Source organism: Papaver somniferum, chromosome 11 (assembly GCF_003573695.1).
Source record: "Papaver somniferum cultivar HN1 chromosome 11, ASM357369v1, whole genome shotgun sequence".
Classification (NCBI taxonomy): domain Eukaryota; kingdom Viridiplantae; phylum Streptophyta; class Magnoliopsida; order Ranunculales; family Papaveraceae; genus Papaver; species Papaver somniferum.
The window spans coordinates 133592045-133611779 of record NC_039368.1 but is presented as its reverse complement, the minus strand read 5'-3'; the positions used below and the strand labels follow the sequence as shown (position 1 = coordinate 133611779).

The following is a 19735-nucleotide window of genomic DNA, read 5'->3' as shown; positions in this document are numbered from 1 at the left end:
GTTGTTGTTTTGGGCTCTTCAAGCCTTTTGTATTACCCTTGAATGTAATCCAATCCTGCTTGCTGTTATGTCTTGTCCTCGAATGTAATCCTGATTGCTGTTGTGTTTGTAATCTTGATTGATGTTTCTCGGGCTCTTGAATGTTCTCAGTTTGATTTTAATCTTGGTTTGCTTCAGCCATTATTTGTGTAATATCTTGACCTAAAAACTGCAACCACTCATTAACTTAAGAAGTTCATGACTTCCAGGTTATGCTCAAGTGTAAAGGATTTGGTCATTTTTCAAACGAGTGCCTAAATCGTAGAAAATACATTGGGAACAAAGGTCTTGCTGCGACACTTGATGAGATGTCTGACAATTATGATTCTGATGAAGACAAAAAATCAAGTGTTGCTCTTCTATGTGAAAATATTGTTTTTGATAATTGTAGCAATACATACATCAATCTTGATAATCTTTTATAAGATATCCCAATCAAGATGGAAGAATCAATTGAACCCTTTGTTGGAAACCCTTCATTTAGTGTTTCAGGATCTACCTTGTGCCTAGCAGCTTGCGTTTCAAAGGCGCCCGAATCATCTTTCGCGTTGACATGCTCCTATTGTTCTCTCAAGGGACATGAGTTTCAAAGTGTTTAAAGTACAAACACAAGATGAGATATGTCAACAAGCTTCAACGAAGAGCAGATCATCTAGCCACCAAGCTTAAACTCGCGGAGAAAACAACTGACGTATGTAAGACCTTATCTTCCTCGAAGAGATTAGTTCCAAAGATAGAACTAGGCCATTAGAGAAGAAAACATGGCCTAAACATGCGGAAAGGCAGGGTTCCATGAATTCCAACCAAAAGGGTCATGGTGGACAAATTGTTGTCCACCACAACACAACTTAATTGTGTTGTAATGTGCATCTTGTCTCATGCGCCTGTTCAAAAGAGACAAGATCTTGCACACCTCAGGCTTTAAAATAAAAATAAAAATTATTATATAGTTTTTGTTTTGTTTTCTATCTTTGTGTTGCTTGGTTTTTGGAATTCCTTCATATCACTGTTGATATTGGAAAGGACCTGTTTGCCAAAAGAAGAGGGTTATTATCGACAATTCTACTTTTTATAGGGTTGTGAGTTGAACGTGTACGAACCTATTTAAAGGTTTTGAAACCCTACATTCCTTTTTCCTTCTTTGATACTCTTTATATCTTAAGACTGCTTGTTGAGTTTTAATTGTGAATTCCTCTCACAAAACCGTGCTTTCATGGAAACTCCAAGCATCATGTCTTCTGATGGAAAAGATGTCAATATGATTGATAAGCCATCAATCACTAAGGAAAAAGAGAAATCTCAATTGCCTCCAACTTTAAAAAGAAAAAGAAGGAATGTGAGGAAGCCAAGAGTTGTTCCTTCAAACTCTCAGAAGTTTTCTGATGTTCTTGAAGAGTTGAAGCTGGCAAGAAAAGAGATTCAACAAATAAATGCTTGTTTTTTAAGATCATTGGAAATTCAGAAGGCCCTGGTTCGACATCATCAGCCACGAAGGTTTATTGGTATTGACTCCTTCCTCCATGAACCATATGTTCCAATGGTTGTTGACGACAAGGAGTTCAGGGACGACAAGGAATTTTTCAAAGATCTTAATGTCTAGTGAAACTTCTTAAAAGAATTTTTATTCTTGTTTTTTGTTTAAGAAGGATAACTAGGATTTGGAATAGCCATTATTGTGAGTACACATAGCTATGTCCTACACTTTCATCTTGCAATGTTTTTAGATTTATTTATTTAAATTCTAAAGTTGATTTGGAAGATGATGATTGCAGTATTAATCTTTATGGTTTTATATATTGCAATATGTTATGGGATATGTGTGTTTGCGTCCATGAACTATTATTGTCCCATACGATGTCAAAATTTATTTCTTTTATATGTCGATATGCAAGTATTGATACATGATCGATGAACTTTTAACAAACAAAAGTTAATCCTATTATGTCAAATTTTGATGGAAGATAGGTTAAAATCTTTTGTTAACAAAGATTATGTCTATTATAAGTCGTTATGCAAATAGTGATGAAAATAGAATGAATCTTTGTATATGCCGAAGTATTGATCTTTCACTGATCCATATTTTATGTGTATACTGCAATGCTCCATAAGGTTTTCTTGTGTTGAGCATAAAACGATTGAGTTAATCATTCTTTTATGGTGTAGCTCTGTAAGTTCTCTTATGTCGAGCATGTTCAATTAAATTGATCACTTTTGTGTTTAATTTGATTGTTTATTCCGATTAAGTTAATCATGAGTTTACTTGTGGTTAGTTTAATTGAGAATTTTGGATATAGAAAATCATTTCATTATGGTTTTTGGCGTCCAATAAAATCCTTCTTTTCTTGTAAAAGTAAGGTCGCTCTTGTTGTTCTCTCGGGAATGACATCAAATGGGGGAGAGTTCTTTTGAACTTGCGCTTAATTTTCATATCTTTGTGGGGAGTGCGGCTGTGGAATTATTTAGGGGTTATCTTGTATCTTTATAAACTCCTTGATGAATGCATTTAGTTTCGTCTTTATGATTGGATCTAAATAAGTTGATATGCACTCTTTTGGTCTTGAAGCGTCGTGAAAATTTCATTAGGATATCGTTCTCGTACCTTTGTCAATTTTATTGACAAAAAGGGGGAGAATTAATATGTAGTTCACACTACAAATACATATGATTTACGTGTTTTACAGATCATTATGTAAGGGGGAGTGGCTTTCTTGTTGGGATGAAAGTATTGACTAGGGGGGGGGGGGTGGTGGTGGTGATACATATCACCATAGTATTGTTATCGAAGTTGTGATATAAGAATTTTGATACTGTATATAATAATACTATGACATTGTATAACAATGATCGAGAGCTTTGGTTTTCTCATTGTTATGGCTACGGATCTTCAACAACTATGATGCTGAATTGAACATATATGGAATCATGGGAGTACTTGGAAAAGACGAAGTTTTCGAGTAATGTTGAAGCACCAAGGAGATCAAGCATGTGGACGAGAAGCTACAAAGTTTCATTTATTTTGTAATCCATATGTATTGATAGTTTTATCACTAAAATTGACAAAGGGGGAGATTGTTAGAGCATTGCTCGGTCAAAATCGCATGCGTTGCTATCTCAAGCATGTTTGTCAATGTTAGTGATGAAAACTATATGTCTTCATTTCTAGTTTACTTATGACTAACATCTTGTTTGTTTGCAGCTGACTCATCTGAGTCATCTGGGTCTGAGTCATCTAGACCTGACTGAAATCACCTGAGTCATCTGGATCTGAGTCACTAAGGTCTGACTCAAAAAATATGTTTGTTTTGTAAGTCAGACCTGACTTAGCTGACTGAAGTTTTTTGGACAGAAAATGCCCTTAAGCACATTTTTAACCATAAACGTTTACTACTACACAAACATCACAAGTTGTTCCATTATATTCAGAAACCTTCTTTTGATGAAATTAAACATGTTATGCATCATAAAACAATAAAATCCAAAGGTTGAAGTCCTAAAAACATAAAAGAAACAATAAAAATCTAAAGGAGACTAGCTATCTCATCACGTAAATTGTTCATATGTAATTGCTCTTGTCTTCCGAAGAGATGAGGTGCATTTTTTTTCCGTTTTGGCTTCCTCATCTACCTGTATTTCATTCATCTCAAATGCCTCGTTCTCATATTGTTTAAACAACCAATCATCTAATGCATTGCGGCGTAGAAAGTTATGTATTGACATGCAAGCAATGACGATATCTCTTTGCGTCTCAAATGAGTAAGAAGGAATTTTACTTAACACTGGAAATCTTGCTTTCAATGCCCCGAGTGTTCTCTCAATTACATTACTCAGTCGAGCATGGGCTTGATTGAACTTCTCTTCTTTTGTTGCTGCAGATACTCTTCTGTAATCACCTAACCAATACCTTATGTTGTGATATGGACACATAAACCCCTTTGTGTGGGAGTATGCAACATCACATAGATAGTATTTGTCTGTTAACGTTCAACAAAAATATTAAGAAGTCACACTAATGAAACTGCAGCAAGAGGAAACATATATACTAATTCTAGGTAAGGAAAGAAAAATGAAACTGAAAGGTTCAACGAATAACCAAAGTGTAAAACAAGAATCCCTGTCAACTACATTGAGCAATATTATGTGGAAAAATATAAAGGGAAGAATGAATAACAACGTCATACATAAGACTTTACCGAGCCCTGTAAAACGTAATTCATAGAGACTTCACTTGATTTCAGCTTTGGGAAATTTTCTAGGCAAACAAACAAGTGGATGAAATCTCATGTATTTATCTCATTAATGGCCTAACACTGAGTATTAAATTTTCATGCAGATAATAAGTAGAAACTAACAAACAAATGGCAAGAATGTGAGACTTAAAATAGTGATATTACCTGGAGGAGGTAAAGAAAACTTGAAAGATGGATCACGCACTGCCTCAGTCAACATTCTCGAGTCATGAGCAGTGCCTTCCCATCCAACCACTACTTATAAAAAGTACATATCCCAATCACATATCGCAAGCAAATTTTGGGAACATTCTCCTCATCCCCTTCCTATATACGGTGTTTGCTTCTCGACTGGAATGCTCGCACTAATTAGAGTGCCATCCAATGCACCAACGTCACCTTTAAAAGCACCTTCTTTAAGGAGTTTATGCCTTTTAGTTATAGCTGGCTTGTCAAATACATTAGGTGGAGGAACTAAGACTTCAGCAGATCAAGTCTTCATAGCAGACAACACTTCATGAAAATACTTACTAACTGTTTCTCCTGAATGTTGAAAGTGATATAAAATTACACGATTCCTACAATTGTGCCAGATTGTGTATAAAAACATTGTCACCTTCTCATCTACTTCAATATACTTGCTATCCTCTAAAAATCCTTTGGCTCGGAATTCATTGTATAATTGAATAAAAGGAGCCTTACTCATTCTCAATAGGTTGTACATATTCCTCGGATTTCCTTCTAACAGATCTTGGGTGAAAGCCTTTCCTGTTAAAATTGACTTCTTGTACTTCGGGCGTACACACCGCTTAGCCTTTTTAAGTTGCTTCACTAACAAACATAAATCTAGTAGCTGAGATAGTAAGGTCTTCATTTTTTCTGAAAACAATAAGTAGATGAACCAAGATATAAGATAATGGCATTACACAACCACATAAGACACTAATGCCAGTTGAACCAAGACATTATCAATAAGTACTTGTCTGTATTTAAGTGCTTCCCTTCTCTACATAAAACTCACTTCCTTTTATCCTTCTCAATCTGCAACGAAATGAAAGAAAAATGTTACAACACACTGACATATTGAATATAACCAGCAAGCAATTGAATATAACCAGCAAGCAAATATTTTATAGGAAATTGACAAATAAATTTAATACTGATTCAATCAATATTGATTCAATCATTCAACATTCAACACAACATAAATTGAAACTCGAGTAAAGTAATTAACAAACACGAATGGTTTTTTTTTCTACTGTTTTGCAACTCTTAACATCTGACTATTTCTTAATTCATGACTTTCAACGTTCTTCTAAAAGTTTTTGTGCAAAGGCAACACGACGTTCATCGCTTTTCAAACTGACAAACAATTTTTTCCAACCAGGCATCTCTGAAGCTTTTAGACTTATGCTCAAATACTGATCCATTGTGATGCAATCATCCTCAAGTAAATTATCCAAAGCTTTTATGAATTCAACTGCATTATCCTTTTCTAGAGCGAGTTTTTTATGTTGAAGATGAGTTTCCATCGATGTTACAATAGAGCAAACTTTTTCGGTTAGGAGATCATTCGAGGCTTCTTACATTTCCTTCTTTCGTTTCCTTCCACTCCCCTTAGTATTGAGACTAGAATCAACCTCGTTATAATCCTCACAATTTTGTTCTTTTCCAAGACTTGTTCGAGACTCAGAACCATTATTTGAAACCCTGTATTTGTAGAAGTCCCAGCTGAACTAGGTTCCACTCTTCCAGGCGTATCTCTATTAGCTCCAGTGGACAACTTGCCATCAAATAAGTTCTGCAACTTCTCTGCATCTTCCAGTCCCTTGTTCTTGAATTGACTGGCGTTTTTGATGGTCTGCATCAATTAGAAAGTAAAAGCAATAAATATGTCCAGCTGATTACAACATAATAATACTGGTATGCATTGGTTCTTCTGAATCTACTACGAGGGATACCAGTACACTAATTGGAAATGAACTAGCTAATATCATGGATTTCTACAATCCGTTTATCATTATAAGGTTCATGTGGTATCTGCACTTGCACTAGAGATTAACAAAGACAATTTAACTTCGATAAATTCCAAACAAAACTGAACTGAAAGGATCTTACCTTGTCTAATTCAACCCATTGCTCTTCTCTCCAATCAAAAGTGTTCGTCTCAGCATTGTACCCATGACCAATTCTTGCTAAGAGACGGGACCAAGTGACGTATTGATTACGCAAGTAATCCCAGTGTTTTCTTAACTTCTTCTGTGTGATAGTGCAGTCATACTTCTCAGAAAAGAATTTGCACAAATTTTCCCACGAAGTTTGCTTCAAAGAAGTTCCAGAAAACCCATACTCAGTAGCTTCTGCCAAACATTGGTCAATAAATAACCCTCTAAATGCTGGGACGTTCATAAAAGTTATCTTATTTGCTTTATCATCTTCTTTTTTCTCCATAGAGAACTAGCATAAAATAAAACAAATACAAGATGTGGGTAATTTGAAACAGAAGAGAGTGTGCTAAAAACTGAGAAAGTAAACAGAGGAGAAAGGTTCAAAATATAAATCGATAAACAAAAGATAAACAAAAGATATCTGTCATGCCAATACTAGCTTCATATCTGACCCATTACCTCCTTGACGAAATTAAGGCCAAGAAGAAGCATTATCTAACTCAAGCTAGCGGGAGTGCCGGTCTTTGTGCCTTCGTGTTTTGTTACAGAACTTGTTGGCACTATGTGGTAGTGGTTATAAGGATGGCACCATATTCCATCGAAATATCAAAGGTTTTATGATCCAAGGAGGGGAACCTCCAGGGACAGGCAAAGGTGGGAACATTATATAGGGTAAAAAGTTCAATGACGAGTTCCGAGATTCACTTAAGGTATTTTAGTTTCCTCTCCTATCAAGAATGTCTAGTTATTTTCAAACTTCTTTTATGAAGACGAATATAAGTGCAATGTTAAAAAACGGATACTCCCCAGAAAGGAAAAGAATAAGCAGTGTTAATCATGGTTTCAAACCACCACCACTACACTACCCCTCAATTTACCACTAAAACAGCATAATTTGAACTTTACAACAAAACCCAGAAAGGATTTATCATTAACCCTTAAAAATGTAACAATTCAAACATTAAAATCAATAGAAATCACAAAAATCCATATGCTATCATGCTTAGTGATCATACTTCTCTCCTTGGCATTTTCACAAACATCATCCAGAAGCTAAAACGACACCCATCACATACCATCAATAACTCAAATCAGAATATATAGAAAAACCCATCTTCCAAAATCATCCAAAACCCATATGAAAATGATACAAAACATATGGACGAAGAATTATGGATGTTGAAATTATACCTGATGTTGATGACTCTTTTAAAACAAGCTGATGAGTTGAAAGAATGAAGAGATTAGTTAAGATTGATGAAGGAGACTATCAGTAAAAGATATTGGTAGATTTGTTGAGAGGGGGATGAAGGAGACATCAGATCTAGGGTTTTTCCCCATCTCCCATCTCTGCTCTCGATGGTAAAACCTAGATGGAAGAAACGAGAAAAAGAAAGGAAATGAAATTTAAAGGATCGAGGGTATTTTCGTGTATTGACACGAGTCAGGAGTTTGAGCGATTGATTCAGGGATATCTTTACACCTGAGTCCATAGGGTCCGACTCAGAGATTGGTACCGAGTCAGCTCGCGAGTCAGAGGTTATAAAAAGTGGGAACCAAACAGTCTAATTGCTGACTCGGCGCGAGTCAGGAATTGACTCAGCCCCAGACGCCGAGTCAGCTGCAAACAAACAAGATGTAAGTTAGGTCAGTGGTATCAGTCGGACATCATTTTGTCTTTCTTGATGATTATTGTCTTTACTCAAAACTAGTATGCAGTATTTGTTTAGTGTTATATGTAAGCATGACATTTATGTATGATCCACCATCACCCATGGAACCAGGGGCTTCATCCACCTCGTTTGACTTTGCAAAGATATAGAGCTCTTAAACATCATCTTTATCTTACGAACTGGATAAAGATAGTGCCGAGCTAGTCAACAACAGGTGTCACTGTAAGAGGTAGTTTTATCATGCGGGACTCTCCTATAAATGCCGAACTAGTCATCTTGTTAACAAAACACAAAGGCCGTAGCTTAAGTATAGTGTGGAGATTTCGCTAGGCCTTGCTAAAGAGTGGAATTTTTAAGCAAACCGCTACCTCAGGGAAACTCAGTTTCCGTTCAAGAGAACACTTTATGGAAACTGACGGAAACTAAGTGTTCGTGACATTTTTTGACGGATGCTGAGTTGCCGTATTCAATTTTCAGTTTTCAACCTACTTAGGGATGAAAACACGCTTTACCAGAGCAGGCTTTTCGTACATTTGGAAGATGATGTTACTAGTTTACACAATCCATTACATACATTGTCCAAGATGAGAGAATGTTCTAGAAATTTGTGGAAGAAAACAACATCTATCTAATCTTTCTAGTTTTATTTTAATTTTGGGATAGACTCCATCAATAGACGCAGACCCACAAGGGAGTGCCTTAGACAAAGCTCGACTCCTTTGTGGTTACCCCTATCTATCTCTTACCCCCAAATAGTTACGAAGGTAAAACCAGAATTTCCTTAAAGCATATATATATATAATAGTTGGCTAATAATTTTCATAAAACAAAACAGTAGTAGTACAGTCTAGAAACCAATTTGATGCCGTCTGTACTCTCCTGATCCGTTTCCTTGATAGTATTATAAGGTCATCTCCTTCGATGAGATTTAAACGTGAAAACCATCTTTGACAGATAAACCAGGCCATCGAACTGCTTGTCCTCCTTTAACTTTTATCCAACTGACAAGATTCCAAAAATGTAATTAAAAAGCAATAACGATACTTCAGGGATATGCATATCTAAGGGAAGTTTATGAGTAATCAATTATCAATATATACCTGTATTTGGTGACCAAAACATGCAAAAATACGGACATTAAAACCTTAAAAAACTCAGTCCCGGCACAATTCCTCTTCCCTCCTCCATATGGGATGAAACTTTTGCCCATAATATTTGATCCAATGTCCTATATGCAGTTTTAAAAACTGAGCTATCCAAATTAGTTACTCCTATTCAATTTCTTAAAGAAACCATATATTTGAGTCAATTCCATCACTTTCACCTCACTGAAAAATTATTTTTTCTCACTGTGTACTTACATTCCATCTCCACGGATTAAAAGAGAGGGGATCCTTAAATTTTTCTGGGTTCATATGCATTGCAGTTTGAATAACGATGATTATCCAGCCTCTAGGAATTACATATCCTACATACAACAAAATTAAAAACATCATCGTAAAATTATTTGTGTGCACTCGTCTCCGAATGATTATTTTTGAGAAAAGCACAAAAGAGGACATATATATATATACCATTTATGTGTACATCTTTATTTGCCTTTCTCACTATCCCTGGTAGACTGTTTGTCATCCGAAGTGTTTCATTAATGACCTGCAAGCATTATTATCCGGTATAGAATTAAATTTGACATATGAACAGATTGGTACGTGGTATTAGAAATGTGATTCTTTAAGTGTTTCATCCGTTTGTATACCTTAGGCGTAAAAGTCATTGATTTGTATTCTTCCCATGTAAGTGGCGAATCAACATTTTCTCGGTTATGAATAATTGTTTGATGCTCTACCTGTTAGACAAAGAAAAGGTAAATTATAAATGTGCTATATAAGATTACTAATAAAAGTATTTTCCTTTTAGAGGGTTTTGGTTGGCGAGGAATAATCGAGCTAGCTATGATGTACACTGATATATTGAAACAGATGTATAGTACAAACCAATAGTTCCTTCACAATCAAAGGCGCTTGCTGGTCTGTTAGGAACATCATAGCAACTCTGAAAGCTGTAGAAACTGTTTCAAAGCTAGCAAAAACAAGTGCGATCATTATAACAGCAGCTAAATCCACGCTCATGAATTCCTCCTTTTTGACATCATCGATGAGTTGATCTAGAAAATCTCCTTTACGTTTTTCGGTCGAGTTTTGTCCCTCGCGTAGGATGTCCTTCATTAGTTGCAACACTTTCTTTTGATTCTGATTGCACGTACATATATACAAATTGAGTTATATGAGCATTATGATTGTTGTAGCTAGTTACATAATGAATGGTGAGTACCTTCATACATCTGTGATAAGTAGTACCCGGTATGTTAAGAGGAATGCTCATAAGACCTTTTACAAATTCAGACAACATCTTAACCAAATTATGTGTAGAGAGTCATAACCTAATTGTTCCTTCAATACCAACTCGATAACCATCTGTTGATGAAAGCCGCCAAACAATCAACAACAAAAATGTACAATACGAAATTTGATAAACCAAATAAGAAGGGATCGGGCATATGTACATACAATGGCAGTGCACTCTATTACTTCGACGGAAGGTTTAGTTAACCAAGAATTTAGAGCCTGGTTGACTATCAATTCAATTTTAGGGAGCATCTTGTCTTTCAAGCTTTCGTTGCCAACGTGATTGAGAACTAGATTTTTAAGATACTTATGAATGTAAGCACTTGTTGTTGAGTTTATTAAATCCTCTCCGATAAACTTATCAAATGAATCCATGTACCACAAATGAACCGACTTCCCTTCTTCCATGAATATGTAGTTGCTGATCTCAGGATCTGTTGTAATAACCATCTTTTTACCTGCCAAACTAGTTTTGAACAGCTTCCCCTACCTGCCAAACAATTTTTCATTAGAAACTAAATATATCGGACAAACTAAAAAATGCATACTGGCAACTGATCAATGGAATTAATTATACCTGGCAACTCTCTTCTTTATGAAAGGCGGGGTGTCCAAGGAGTAACTTGGGATCAAGAACTGAATGGTCTCTCCGATTAGAGGGAATCCCATTGAACCTGGCGGGATTTTTCCAGTTTTGCACTTGGGGTTCCTCCATCTATAAGCATAATGGGTAAAACTGATTGTTCCTAGAGCAATCAAAAATAGTACAACAGCAGGCCACATATTAACGATTCCGAGTCGGAATACTGAACGGAGTTTGCTGCCCTCAAACGAGAAGTGAAGGAGTTATAAGAGAGACTAGAGATCAATGTTGAGTTTTTGACCAGCCGGTTGAGTTTTTGACTGGTGGACCTTGACTTTGACCAGCCGGTTGAGTTTTTGATGTTGGCTGGATGTTAACTGCGGCTATCGGGTTTTGACTGGCAGGTTCTGCCGGCAAACTGGCTTTACTGGTTAACAGGCATAATGGGCTGGTAGCTTAGATGACTGACTGGTTGGCAACATGGCTAGTAACATGGCTGGAAATCTTGAATTGAAGACTGGATGACAGTATGACCGGCAATCTGAATGGAGGACTTGGCCGGGGGATTTGGTCGGCAAACTGGGTCTTGACCGCTTGACGATTGACTTTGACCATCGACCGACAATTGACTTTGACCATCGACCGGTAGATGACTTCATGGAACACTGGGCAATCTGGAGGACTACATCTACTGGTCGGATAACATGCTTGACAATTGACTTTGACCATCGACCATCGACCGGTAGACGACTTCATGGAACACTGGGCAATCTGGAGGACTACATCTACTGGTCGGATAACATGCTTGGATAATAGCTGAATGGTGGCCCAACCAGCATTCCGGCCTAATATGTGGTAATTTTATGTGGTACAAAGTACAAACACTACTCTTCCGAGAATTTCAAGATACTTCCCCTAAAAATATGTATATGCAGTTATGTATTACGTATACATGCATGTCAAACCGGACATGCCTATCCTTGTCTTAACGCAGCCTTTATTACTAAGTTGGGGGCGAAAAACTGTTTTCATTTTGAAGTTTAAGCTGTGATTAATGATCAACGACTGCTTGCTCAGACATTTTGTTTGATGTTTTGCTTAGTTAATTTAACTTGGTGAATAAATAGCTCCGGTGAAAAAATGGCCCCGAGGTGGGCATGGGAATAAGAAAATAGGCATACAGGGTGCCATTGCATTTGCATGCCCAGCATTTTTGAACGTCGAGTTCCACAATCAAATGAATTTTGATAATTTTCTTATTAGATGAACAGTGAACAAATAAAAGGAATAATTTTCGTTCACAATATGTGACTTCAAGATTCATAACTAGTATCGGTATACCTTGGACTGCAATCTCAAATCACCTCTAAACCATTGATGAATACCATGAGCCAATCTAAAAGTCGGTGATGGGATACGATTGACAGTCAGATTAGCCGAGGGAATTAAGTGTAGTTCTTCTTGATATTTCCATCCCATTGCATTCATTAATAATCCAGTCAATGAATTTTGCATTGCCAGCTTCGCGATTTCACCTGCGCCAAAGCTTTTTATATTTTCTCGGTGTTCAAAATATCCAATGTACTCACAACAGAGATGATCAGCTGGATTCACAAACAGATTCGGAATCCAGGTCGACAGAACATTAAAAGGATCTTCCGGCTGCTGGCTTTCTTGGTTAACATTCATGGCAAATGCAAGTCCTGCTGTGATCAAGCTGCTAGCTATACGAATCCCATGCCTCACTTTCTTATCTTTAATCCTTTCAATTGGAGCCGAAATGAATGGTGGATTGAAGAGATACGATTCAAGAAAATGACCGGTTTTCGCCATGTTTTTCCCTGCCAGCATTGCTATGGAAGAACCCAAAGAATGTCCTGTTAACCAGACACTACTAGGTCCACTTAGAGATACCATGTTTCTAACAGCTTTCATTGCGGTTCCAAAGCGGGATGTTTGGTGAAGTCCATTTTTTATGAGATTCAGGTCCAAACTCAGATCCCGCAAGAGACAATCTAATTCAGTGATCATTCCCCTAAATGCAATCACATATCGTGGAATTTCCGCCAAATAGTAGCGGTTAGTTTCTTGTTTAAATTCATATATAGCACCAAAAATAGAAGAGTCAACATCATCCACAAGAGTATAAAGCAATTCAAAATGGAAGAAATCCCACCACGGTGGTGCAAGAGCTTTCCGATATTTTTCTTGACGGTCACGTTCTAAAACATATACACCCTGAACCAAGCTAGCGGCTATAGATCTCCGGTGATGTACATTTCCCCTTTAAAACAAAATAGAAATTCCTTTTATCAGCATTCACATTTTTGGGCAATTTATACGGTCCGTAATAGTTTTGCTTAATAGTTAAACAAGTACAAAACATACTATAAGCACGAAATTCTAAACTGATATCACTGGCTTTACAGCCACAAATCTTCATATTTTTTCTCAAAATGAAGTCAGGATTGCAAAATCTTAGCAGCACAACTAAATAAGTATAACGAACGATCGTCTTACCAATTAACTGTAGTTAGATGTAAAGGTCCTGAACGGATAAAATCATCCCTCTCCGATGCCATACCTCCATCTCAAAACCTACAATGCAACATAAAGCTTGAAAGAACTTCACATCAAAACAAACTGAAAACAAAAGAAGATTCGTGTCAATCATTTGTATTGCATGCAACTCTATCCCTACATAGAAACGTGTCATGCATGTAAGGACTCTTTCAGTAAATAGTGTACAAATGTACCTCGGCGACGAAGCGGATATCTACTGTGATGAAGTACCGAGAGTTGAGGGGTAGATATATTGTGAGTTTGGGGTAGATATGAATTTTTCACACTAAGAAAATCGTTGAGGGGTAATCTACTAAGGTGTAGCATAAACTTATGCTATTAATTTACTTCCTATGCTATAATGTTACACGTGTCTACGCAGTGTACCAAGTAAGTGGATCCTACTTATTGAAAAATCAAATGAAGCCCAGTTGATCAGGCCCAGAAGTAAGGATATATATATGCCTTCCCCAAAAGAATTATAGGGAGGTAGTTAATTGAGATTTCAAATGATTTTCAGACAGTTTTCAGATTTACTGCTAGTCCATAGAGAATTTTGGAGAGTCTCCTAATGTCTCTTGTTATTTCTAAGTCTTTTAAATTTTCTAGAACTCCATGTTATTGGATTAGAATTTCGTAAGAGTCACTCCAACACCCATATTACTCGAAGGAGAATTAAAATTCATTGATCTGAAATTTTCAGAGATTTATTGGATACTTTTTATGAAAATAGGAATGGTAGAAATCAATCTGACGTTTCAATAACTCTTGTCTATTTGATTTTTTTTTTTTTTTTGATTATTACACTCAATATGAAGTTGTCTTAGTAAAGGTGTCTCTTGACCTTCCCTACTACATCAATAAACCAATTGTTTTTCTTCTAGTTGTAATGTACAATTATACCAAAACTGCATTTCTTTCGTGTAAAAATTTGCAAATTATAATTCCCTTTCTTTCTCGGTTATTGGTCTGATTTCTTCCGGAGTAATCGTTATCTCACATATTCTTAATGTGAGGGAAAAGTTTCATACCTGTCCTATGATCCTCGTCAGTGATGGAGACCAGGGAGGACCATTTTTATACATCAGATTCTATATTTTTGCACAATTGTCCCTCATAATATTTTGATATGATTTCTTTATTTTTATTGTGACTAAGCTTGCATCCTAAATTTTATTGAATAAAAATGAGCTTACCCATGGTTCTGATTGACTTTGGCTCTTGAATTGCAAATTAAATGCAGTTCCCTTTCATTTCTCTGGTTTATGTTCTCTTTTTTATTCGAGAAAACCCAAAGTGCTTGCACATCACGACGCTCATATTATAAATTCAGAAATTTCTATTCGGTTTTTGATAGCTTTTTTTTTTATAGATAATAGCTTCATAAATAAAAGGGATAAAATTTATTTGTCGCTTTTTATTCGATGGTGTTATCCTTTGTCGTTCATATTTGTCCCCTCAACCTCAATATCTTGGCTTTGCCATTGATCCTCGTCAAACTCTAAGCGCCTAGATGTATATCTCTTAACATAATGAAGGTGTCTGTACCCTTATTATTTTACATCAAAATTGGGCTAACTCAGACCTAAAAAATTCCTCATAATAAACTAAGTATGGTTTATTGGGCCAAATATGCTTCTCTTATAACCCAAATGTGGCAAAGTAGGCCTCACAAATGCACCATTCATAGAAGCCCATTCACATGGGTCCATGTCAAAGGAAATAGAGAGCCCAAATCACCATTTCCACATCAGCTCGCCGCATCAGCATGCCATGTCACCCGACCGGACCAGCCCACACCTGCCACGTCAGTATATAAGCCACGTCAGCAAGCTTCCACATCAGTATGCCACGTCACCCAATCGGACAAGCACACATCTGCCACATCAGCGAAACCAGCCATTAAGAAGATGCCACGTCACCCAGACTCCACAGTGAGCGAATAGTGCTCGATGACGTCTCCATAACATCATCATGACGTCACGCAGAGAATATTCCGTTACTCTTTGTAACGTTGTCAGAAGATGCTAGGAATATTCTGTTGATACGCAGAAGATGCCGGCATGACGTCATCATCGTCAGCATCACCGGCCCTTCATCTTCTCCGGCTACGTAACCGGAGATTCAGCAACAGTTAGTCGGGATCTTCATCTTCCCCAGCTACGATAACAGAATTGCAGCAGCCACTGCCGGCGGCCAAAGCTGACGGCCACCTTCACCGATCCCCTGCAGCAGAAGCCGTCCAGCCGCATCCCTGCTATGGTGCAGCCGAAGCAATTTAAGTCCATAGTCCTGTTTCGGTGTGTCACAGAGTAACTTGATAGTGTAGTCCCATTTCGGTGTACCTCGTCGTAACTTAATATGATAGCTCTGATTCGGTGTAGTTCAGGGAAGTTTAAATCCATAGCCCTTGGATATTTCAGCCCCTGGTGATTAGCTTTGCGGATTTCTCTGCCCCACCGTGGGCTTATGGAAACTCTCTCCTTTGGTTAGGCAAGCTTCCTTCTTGGACTTGGGATGTGTATTCATTTGTTTGGGAAACCCTTTGCTTAATTTTGGTTAATCCCATAAGAAAATGTAATGAGAAGAATAAAACAATGATTTTCTCTCCCAAAACTCCGCTCTCTCGATCCCTCTGTTTGGTCCTACTAGCATCCTATTTATACACAATAATCCATTACTCAAACATCTTTTCGAAATCTTCTTTCATAACTCTATCAGATTTTCTCTTTAATGAAAGATATCTCATGAATAATTTCTTTCTCCGTTATCATAAATCTTCTTTATTTGCTAGAATAAAATCCTAGGGATATTATCTTCTTTTTATTTTTTAAATAAAACCCCAAATTTTCTTTCTCCTTTTCAATAAAAACCAACTCATAAATATATTATCTCTTTTACCTTCAAGATATGGAAACTTTATGTATAATAGGAAAGAAGATATCTTTGCCTCGAATCTTTAAAATATCCCATAAATTCCGTGAATTTGTTTCAAAATGTAGAAGGAGAGGGTGCCTCTATCCATTTGCTGGGTGCCTTTAACAAGATTGGTGCTCTTATCTGAAATGAGGATGCCTTTAACACTTTAAGCCAATTCTTCCAAAAATGTTTATTCCCCAAAAATACCTACAAACACAAAAAACACTATAAATAAATACGAAATCGAGTGCCAACAATATATAGTATTGAGATCAATTTAGACACAAAAATGTGTCTATCAAGTTGCAGCAGCCACTGCCGGCGTCCAAAGACGACGGCCACCTCCACCGATCCCGTGCAGCAGCAGCCGTCCAGCCGCATCCGTCCGGCAACATCCCTGATATGGTGCAGCACGAAGCAATTTAAGACCATAGTCCTGTTTCGGTGTGGCACATAGTAACTTAATAGCGTAGTCCCGATTCGGTGTACCTCGTCGTAACTTAATATGATAGCCCTGATTCGGTGTAATTCAGGGAAGTTTAAATCCATAGCCCCTAGATATTTCAGCCCCTGGTGATTAGCTTTGCGGATTTCTCAGCCCCACTGTGGGCTTATGGAAACTTTCTCCTTTGGTTAGGAAAGCTTCCTTCTTGGACTTGGGATGTGTATTCATTTGTTTGGGCAATCCTTTGCTTCATTTTGGTTAATCCCATAAGGAAGATTCTGGAAGCATGCAGGACCAGTCAATACAAGTTATGATAGGGAGGCATGTAAGGCCAGTTATTGACATTCATGCATGCATCTAAAACGGAAATTTGTAAATATATAAATGGACGTTTTACATCCCAAAGAAGGTATGAAAACTTCCCCACTCAAAATTATCTGTAAAAAATCTCTTACTAACTTAAGCATCGAAGGTTTTTTTGCAGGTACCCCCACCACCCCCCCCCCCCCCCAGCCATTACTCAATTGAATTGGAGAGCAATCTAGTGGATAAATCATCATTAAAATCGTGTTTGGGGTAGAAGTAATTTTGCCATACAAACATTGGCGCCGACCAAGGTTTTCGAGAAAACATTATCGTGTTTTACCAGATCGATTTATGGCAGTAATTAGACAGACTGCACGAAGGACCGATTCTGACAAAAATTCCCAATAACATAGGAGAGGCGAAGATGAAAGACACGAAATTGAGGTTCAATCAGCTCCAGCAGTACCCACTGGAAACATGAAGGGTCAAAATCATGCTTATAACAGATCCCTGGATCGTGGACTAGATCGAGATCGTTTCCGTGACGGAACTCCAAATCTGAATCGGAAAAGGGAAAAACAACCGGAGATCGATAACGAAGAAATAGATGTTGATGGGGAAAACCCACAAGTTCGAGGAATTATAGGGCATGCGTTCGGCAGCCCATCTAGGAGGAATGACCGTCGACAGGACATGCAAGATGGTCGCACCGCGACTCCTAGTACAGAGGAAGAAATGTTACTCAACCGGTTGAACGAGGTGGAGAAGGAGAACGCTCTCCTGAGGTTAGAACGTGAAAACCAGCCTCGACCTAGGTTTGGAAATATGAACAACCAGAGGGGTAGGTCTGTATGGTAGCGTCTTGGAAGACGAGTTAGACCGCAAGCTGCAAACCGAAACAAAGCAGTGATCAATCTTGATCAACCAGTGAAAAATCTGTTGGTCACTGGAGATATACCTAAGAGAAGGTCTGTACGACCTCGGCGAGCAGGGACCCGGCCAGCTGCAACTCAGCAGAGTGTGTCCAGAACTTCTACCGGTTCAAAATGTACCAGGAATGATGAAGATGATGTTCGAGATCGATACGATGAGAGAGAATTTTCGCACGATTACTATGCTCGTTCGGAGCAAGGCAGAAATAGAAGAGACCCCACTGGTCCCCGAAGGAAAAGAAATGAGATATACATCTCATATTCCAGAGGACCGAGACTACGGGAAGGAAGACAGTTCCTCAGATGGCGACATAAACGCAATAACAGAGGTTCTCCTTTGCAAGATGATCGAGAAAGTAATGTCGAAAAAGCAGTCCAGAGAAGAAAAATAGACCGGTTGCATCGATCTGCAGAAGCCCCTTCAAGCTGAATATCAGAGAATTTCGGCCGCCAATGAATTTTCTAGTTCCAAAGCTGTCAGAATTCGATGAGAAAACAAATGATCCAATTCAGCACGTTTTACACTATGAAACTTCCATGACCCTGTGGCAGTTCAGTGATGACTTGATATGCAAAATGTTTCCCAAATCACTGACTGGAGGAGCAATAAAATGGTTCAATCGACTCCCAGCACAGTCGATTGGTGCTTACCATGAACTGATTGGAGAATTCTGCTCTCACTACAAGTACAACAGACGTGATCGGAAGGGATGCCATGCATTTTTCCTTCTAGTAATTCGGAAGGATGGGAGCATCAGACAGTTTACTCGGCGCTTCAAGCAGGAATTGGCCGATGTGGATGGTGTCAATGACCAAGTCGTCATCGAAGTTTATAAGCAGGCATACCAGCATGATCAGAGAGGTCTGTATGGTTCTTTGGTCAAGAGACCAGCAAATACTTTGGAAGAGTTGTATGATCGAGCAGAAGAATACGTTCGGGTAGAGGATGACTCCAAAGCTCGAGAGACGTGAGATGTCAACAGGTAATCCAATCATCCAAATGATGGGAGGAAAGACAAGTCGAAGAACCATTCAAGCGTCCAACACAATGATCGAGGTGAAGCCCGAGAGAAGAACCAAGGTGAACGAATGGAAACTGGATTCCAGAAATATCATGATATGAAGCCGACACCGTTGAATATACAGCTTGCAGAGTTGTATGAGAAAATCAACAAAGATTTGATCCCCCCTTGTCCTTTGCCAGCAGAGACACGTGATATACGTGATAGGAGAAAATACTGCAAGTTCCATAAAGATCGTGGTCACAAGACCGAGAATTTCCGCGCTTTACAAATCGAGGTCCAACGAATGATAGACGCTGGAAAACTACAAGAGTACGTGAAAAAGGATTTTGTGAAAGGTCCTGGACAGTTTGGCACAACACATGTGATTAACTCACATGTAATTAATGTCAGTCACGTCAGGATCTATTCAATGACTAGGCGGGCATCGGAAGATGAGACCAGGAGAAAGGTTA

General features: G+C 38.0%; 4 protein-coding genes across 7 annotated transcripts; 1 reads left to right on the top strand and 3 right to left on the bottom strand.

Annotated features, from left to right (window-relative positions):
* Positions 1–3579: 3579 nt before the first annotated feature.
* Positions 3580–6716, bottom strand: LOC113325214. The gene is made up of 8 exons (XM_026573424.1): positions 6384–6716; positions 6227–6268; positions 5906–6126; positions 5287–5306; positions 4848–5144; positions 4656–4745; positions 4431–4520; positions 3580–4010 (listed from the first exon to the last, which is right to left on the bottom strand). Exons 1-8 carry the CDS (start codon positions 6714–6716, stop codon positions 3580–3582), a joined length of 1524 nt encoding a protein of 507 aa, XP_026429209.1.
* Positions 6717–8718: 2002 nt separating this feature from the next.
* LOC113323701 (cytochrome P450 87A3-like) lies at positions 8719–11309 on the bottom strand. 4 transcript variants are annotated; one of them, XR_003347777.1, is made up of 9 exons: positions 11089–11309; positions 10674–11001; positions 10438–10580; positions 10101–10355; positions 9863–9952; positions 9681–9759; positions 9468–9574; positions 9207–9353; positions 8719–9107 (listed from the first exon to the last, which is right to left on the bottom strand). XR_003347777.1 is itself a non-coding variant. In XM_026572045.1 (9 exons), the coding sequence occupies exons 3-9, from the start codon at positions 10513–10515 to the stop codon at positions 9035–9037; spliced, it is 810 nt and encodes a 269-aa protein (XP_026427830.1). In that variant the 5' UTR covers positions 10516–10580; positions 10674–11001; positions 11089–11309; the 3' UTR covers positions 8719–9034. The 4 variants fall into 4 exon arrangements, 3 of the variants coding, with proteins under 3 accessions (XP_026427830.1, XP_026427832.1, XP_026427831.1); XM_026572045.1 differs by having other exon boundaries at positions 9207–9334; XM_026572047.1 differs by having other exon boundaries at positions 8719–9353.
* Positions 11310–12420: 1111 nt separating this feature from the next.
* On the bottom strand, positions 12421–13676 carry LOC113321387 (GDSL esterase/lipase At4g10955-like). Its single transcript, XM_026569295.1, has 2 exons — positions 13615–13676; positions 12421–13378 (listed from the first exon to the last, which is right to left on the bottom strand). Exons 1-2 carry the CDS (start codon positions 13674–13676, stop codon positions 12421–12423), a joined length of 1020 nt encoding a protein of 339 aa, XP_026425080.1.
* A 4127-nt stretch (positions 13677–17803) lies between these two features.
* On the top strand, positions 17804–18688 carry LOC113325213 (pre-mRNA-splicing factor 38B-like). Its single transcript, XM_026573423.1, has 2 exons — positions 17804–18167; positions 18255–18688. The coding sequence occupies exons 1-2, from the start codon at positions 17804–17806 to the stop codon at positions 18686–18688; spliced, it is 798 nt and encodes a 265-aa protein (XP_026429208.1).
* Positions 18689–19735: the final 1047 nt, after the last annotated feature.

Excerpts from the sequence above, each read along its gene's own strand:
- LOC113321387 (XM_026569295.1), bottom strand. The coding sequence starts at position 13,676 with ATGGCATCGGAGAGGGATGATTTTATCCGTTCAGGACCTTTACATCTA. Across the intron at positions 13,379-13,614 it reads CATCTAACTACAGTTAATTG|GGGAAATGTACATCACCGGA; the intron begins GTAAGACGATCG and ends TTTGTTTTAAAG.
- LOC113325214 (XM_026573424.1), bottom strand. The coding sequence starts at position 6,716 with ATGGAGAAAAAAGAAGATGATAAAGCAAATAAGATAACTTTTATGAAC. Across the intron at positions 5,145-5,286 it reads ATTGAGAAGGATAAAAGGAA|AAAAAATGAAGACCTTACTA; the intron begins GTGAGTTTTATG and ends TATTGTTTTCAG. Across the intron at positions 4,011-4,430 it reads GTTTTCTTTACCTCCTCCAG|ACAAATACTATCTATGTGAT; the intron begins GTAATATCACTA and ends GAACGTTAACAG.
- LOC113323701 (XM_026572045.1), bottom strand. The coding sequence starts at position 10,515 with ATGTTGTCTGAATTTGTAAAAGGTCTTATGAGCATTCCTCTTAACATA. Across the intron at positions 10,356-10,437 it reads CTTATCACAGATGTATGAAG|AATCAAAAGAAAGTGTTGCA; the intron begins GTACTCACCATT and ends ACGTGCAATCAG. Across the intron at positions 9,575-9,680 it reads TAAAGATGTACACATAAATG|GATATGTAATTCCTAGAGGC; the intron begins GTATATATATAT and ends TGTTGTATGTAG.
- LOC113325213 (XM_026573423.1), top strand. The coding sequence starts at position 17,804 with ATGAAGGGTCAAAATCATGCTTATAACAGATCCCTGGATCGTGGACTA. Across the intron at positions 18,168-18,254 it reads AAATATGAACAACCAGAGGG|TGAAAAATCTGTTGGTCACT; the intron begins GTAGGTCTGTAT and ends TTGATCAACCAG.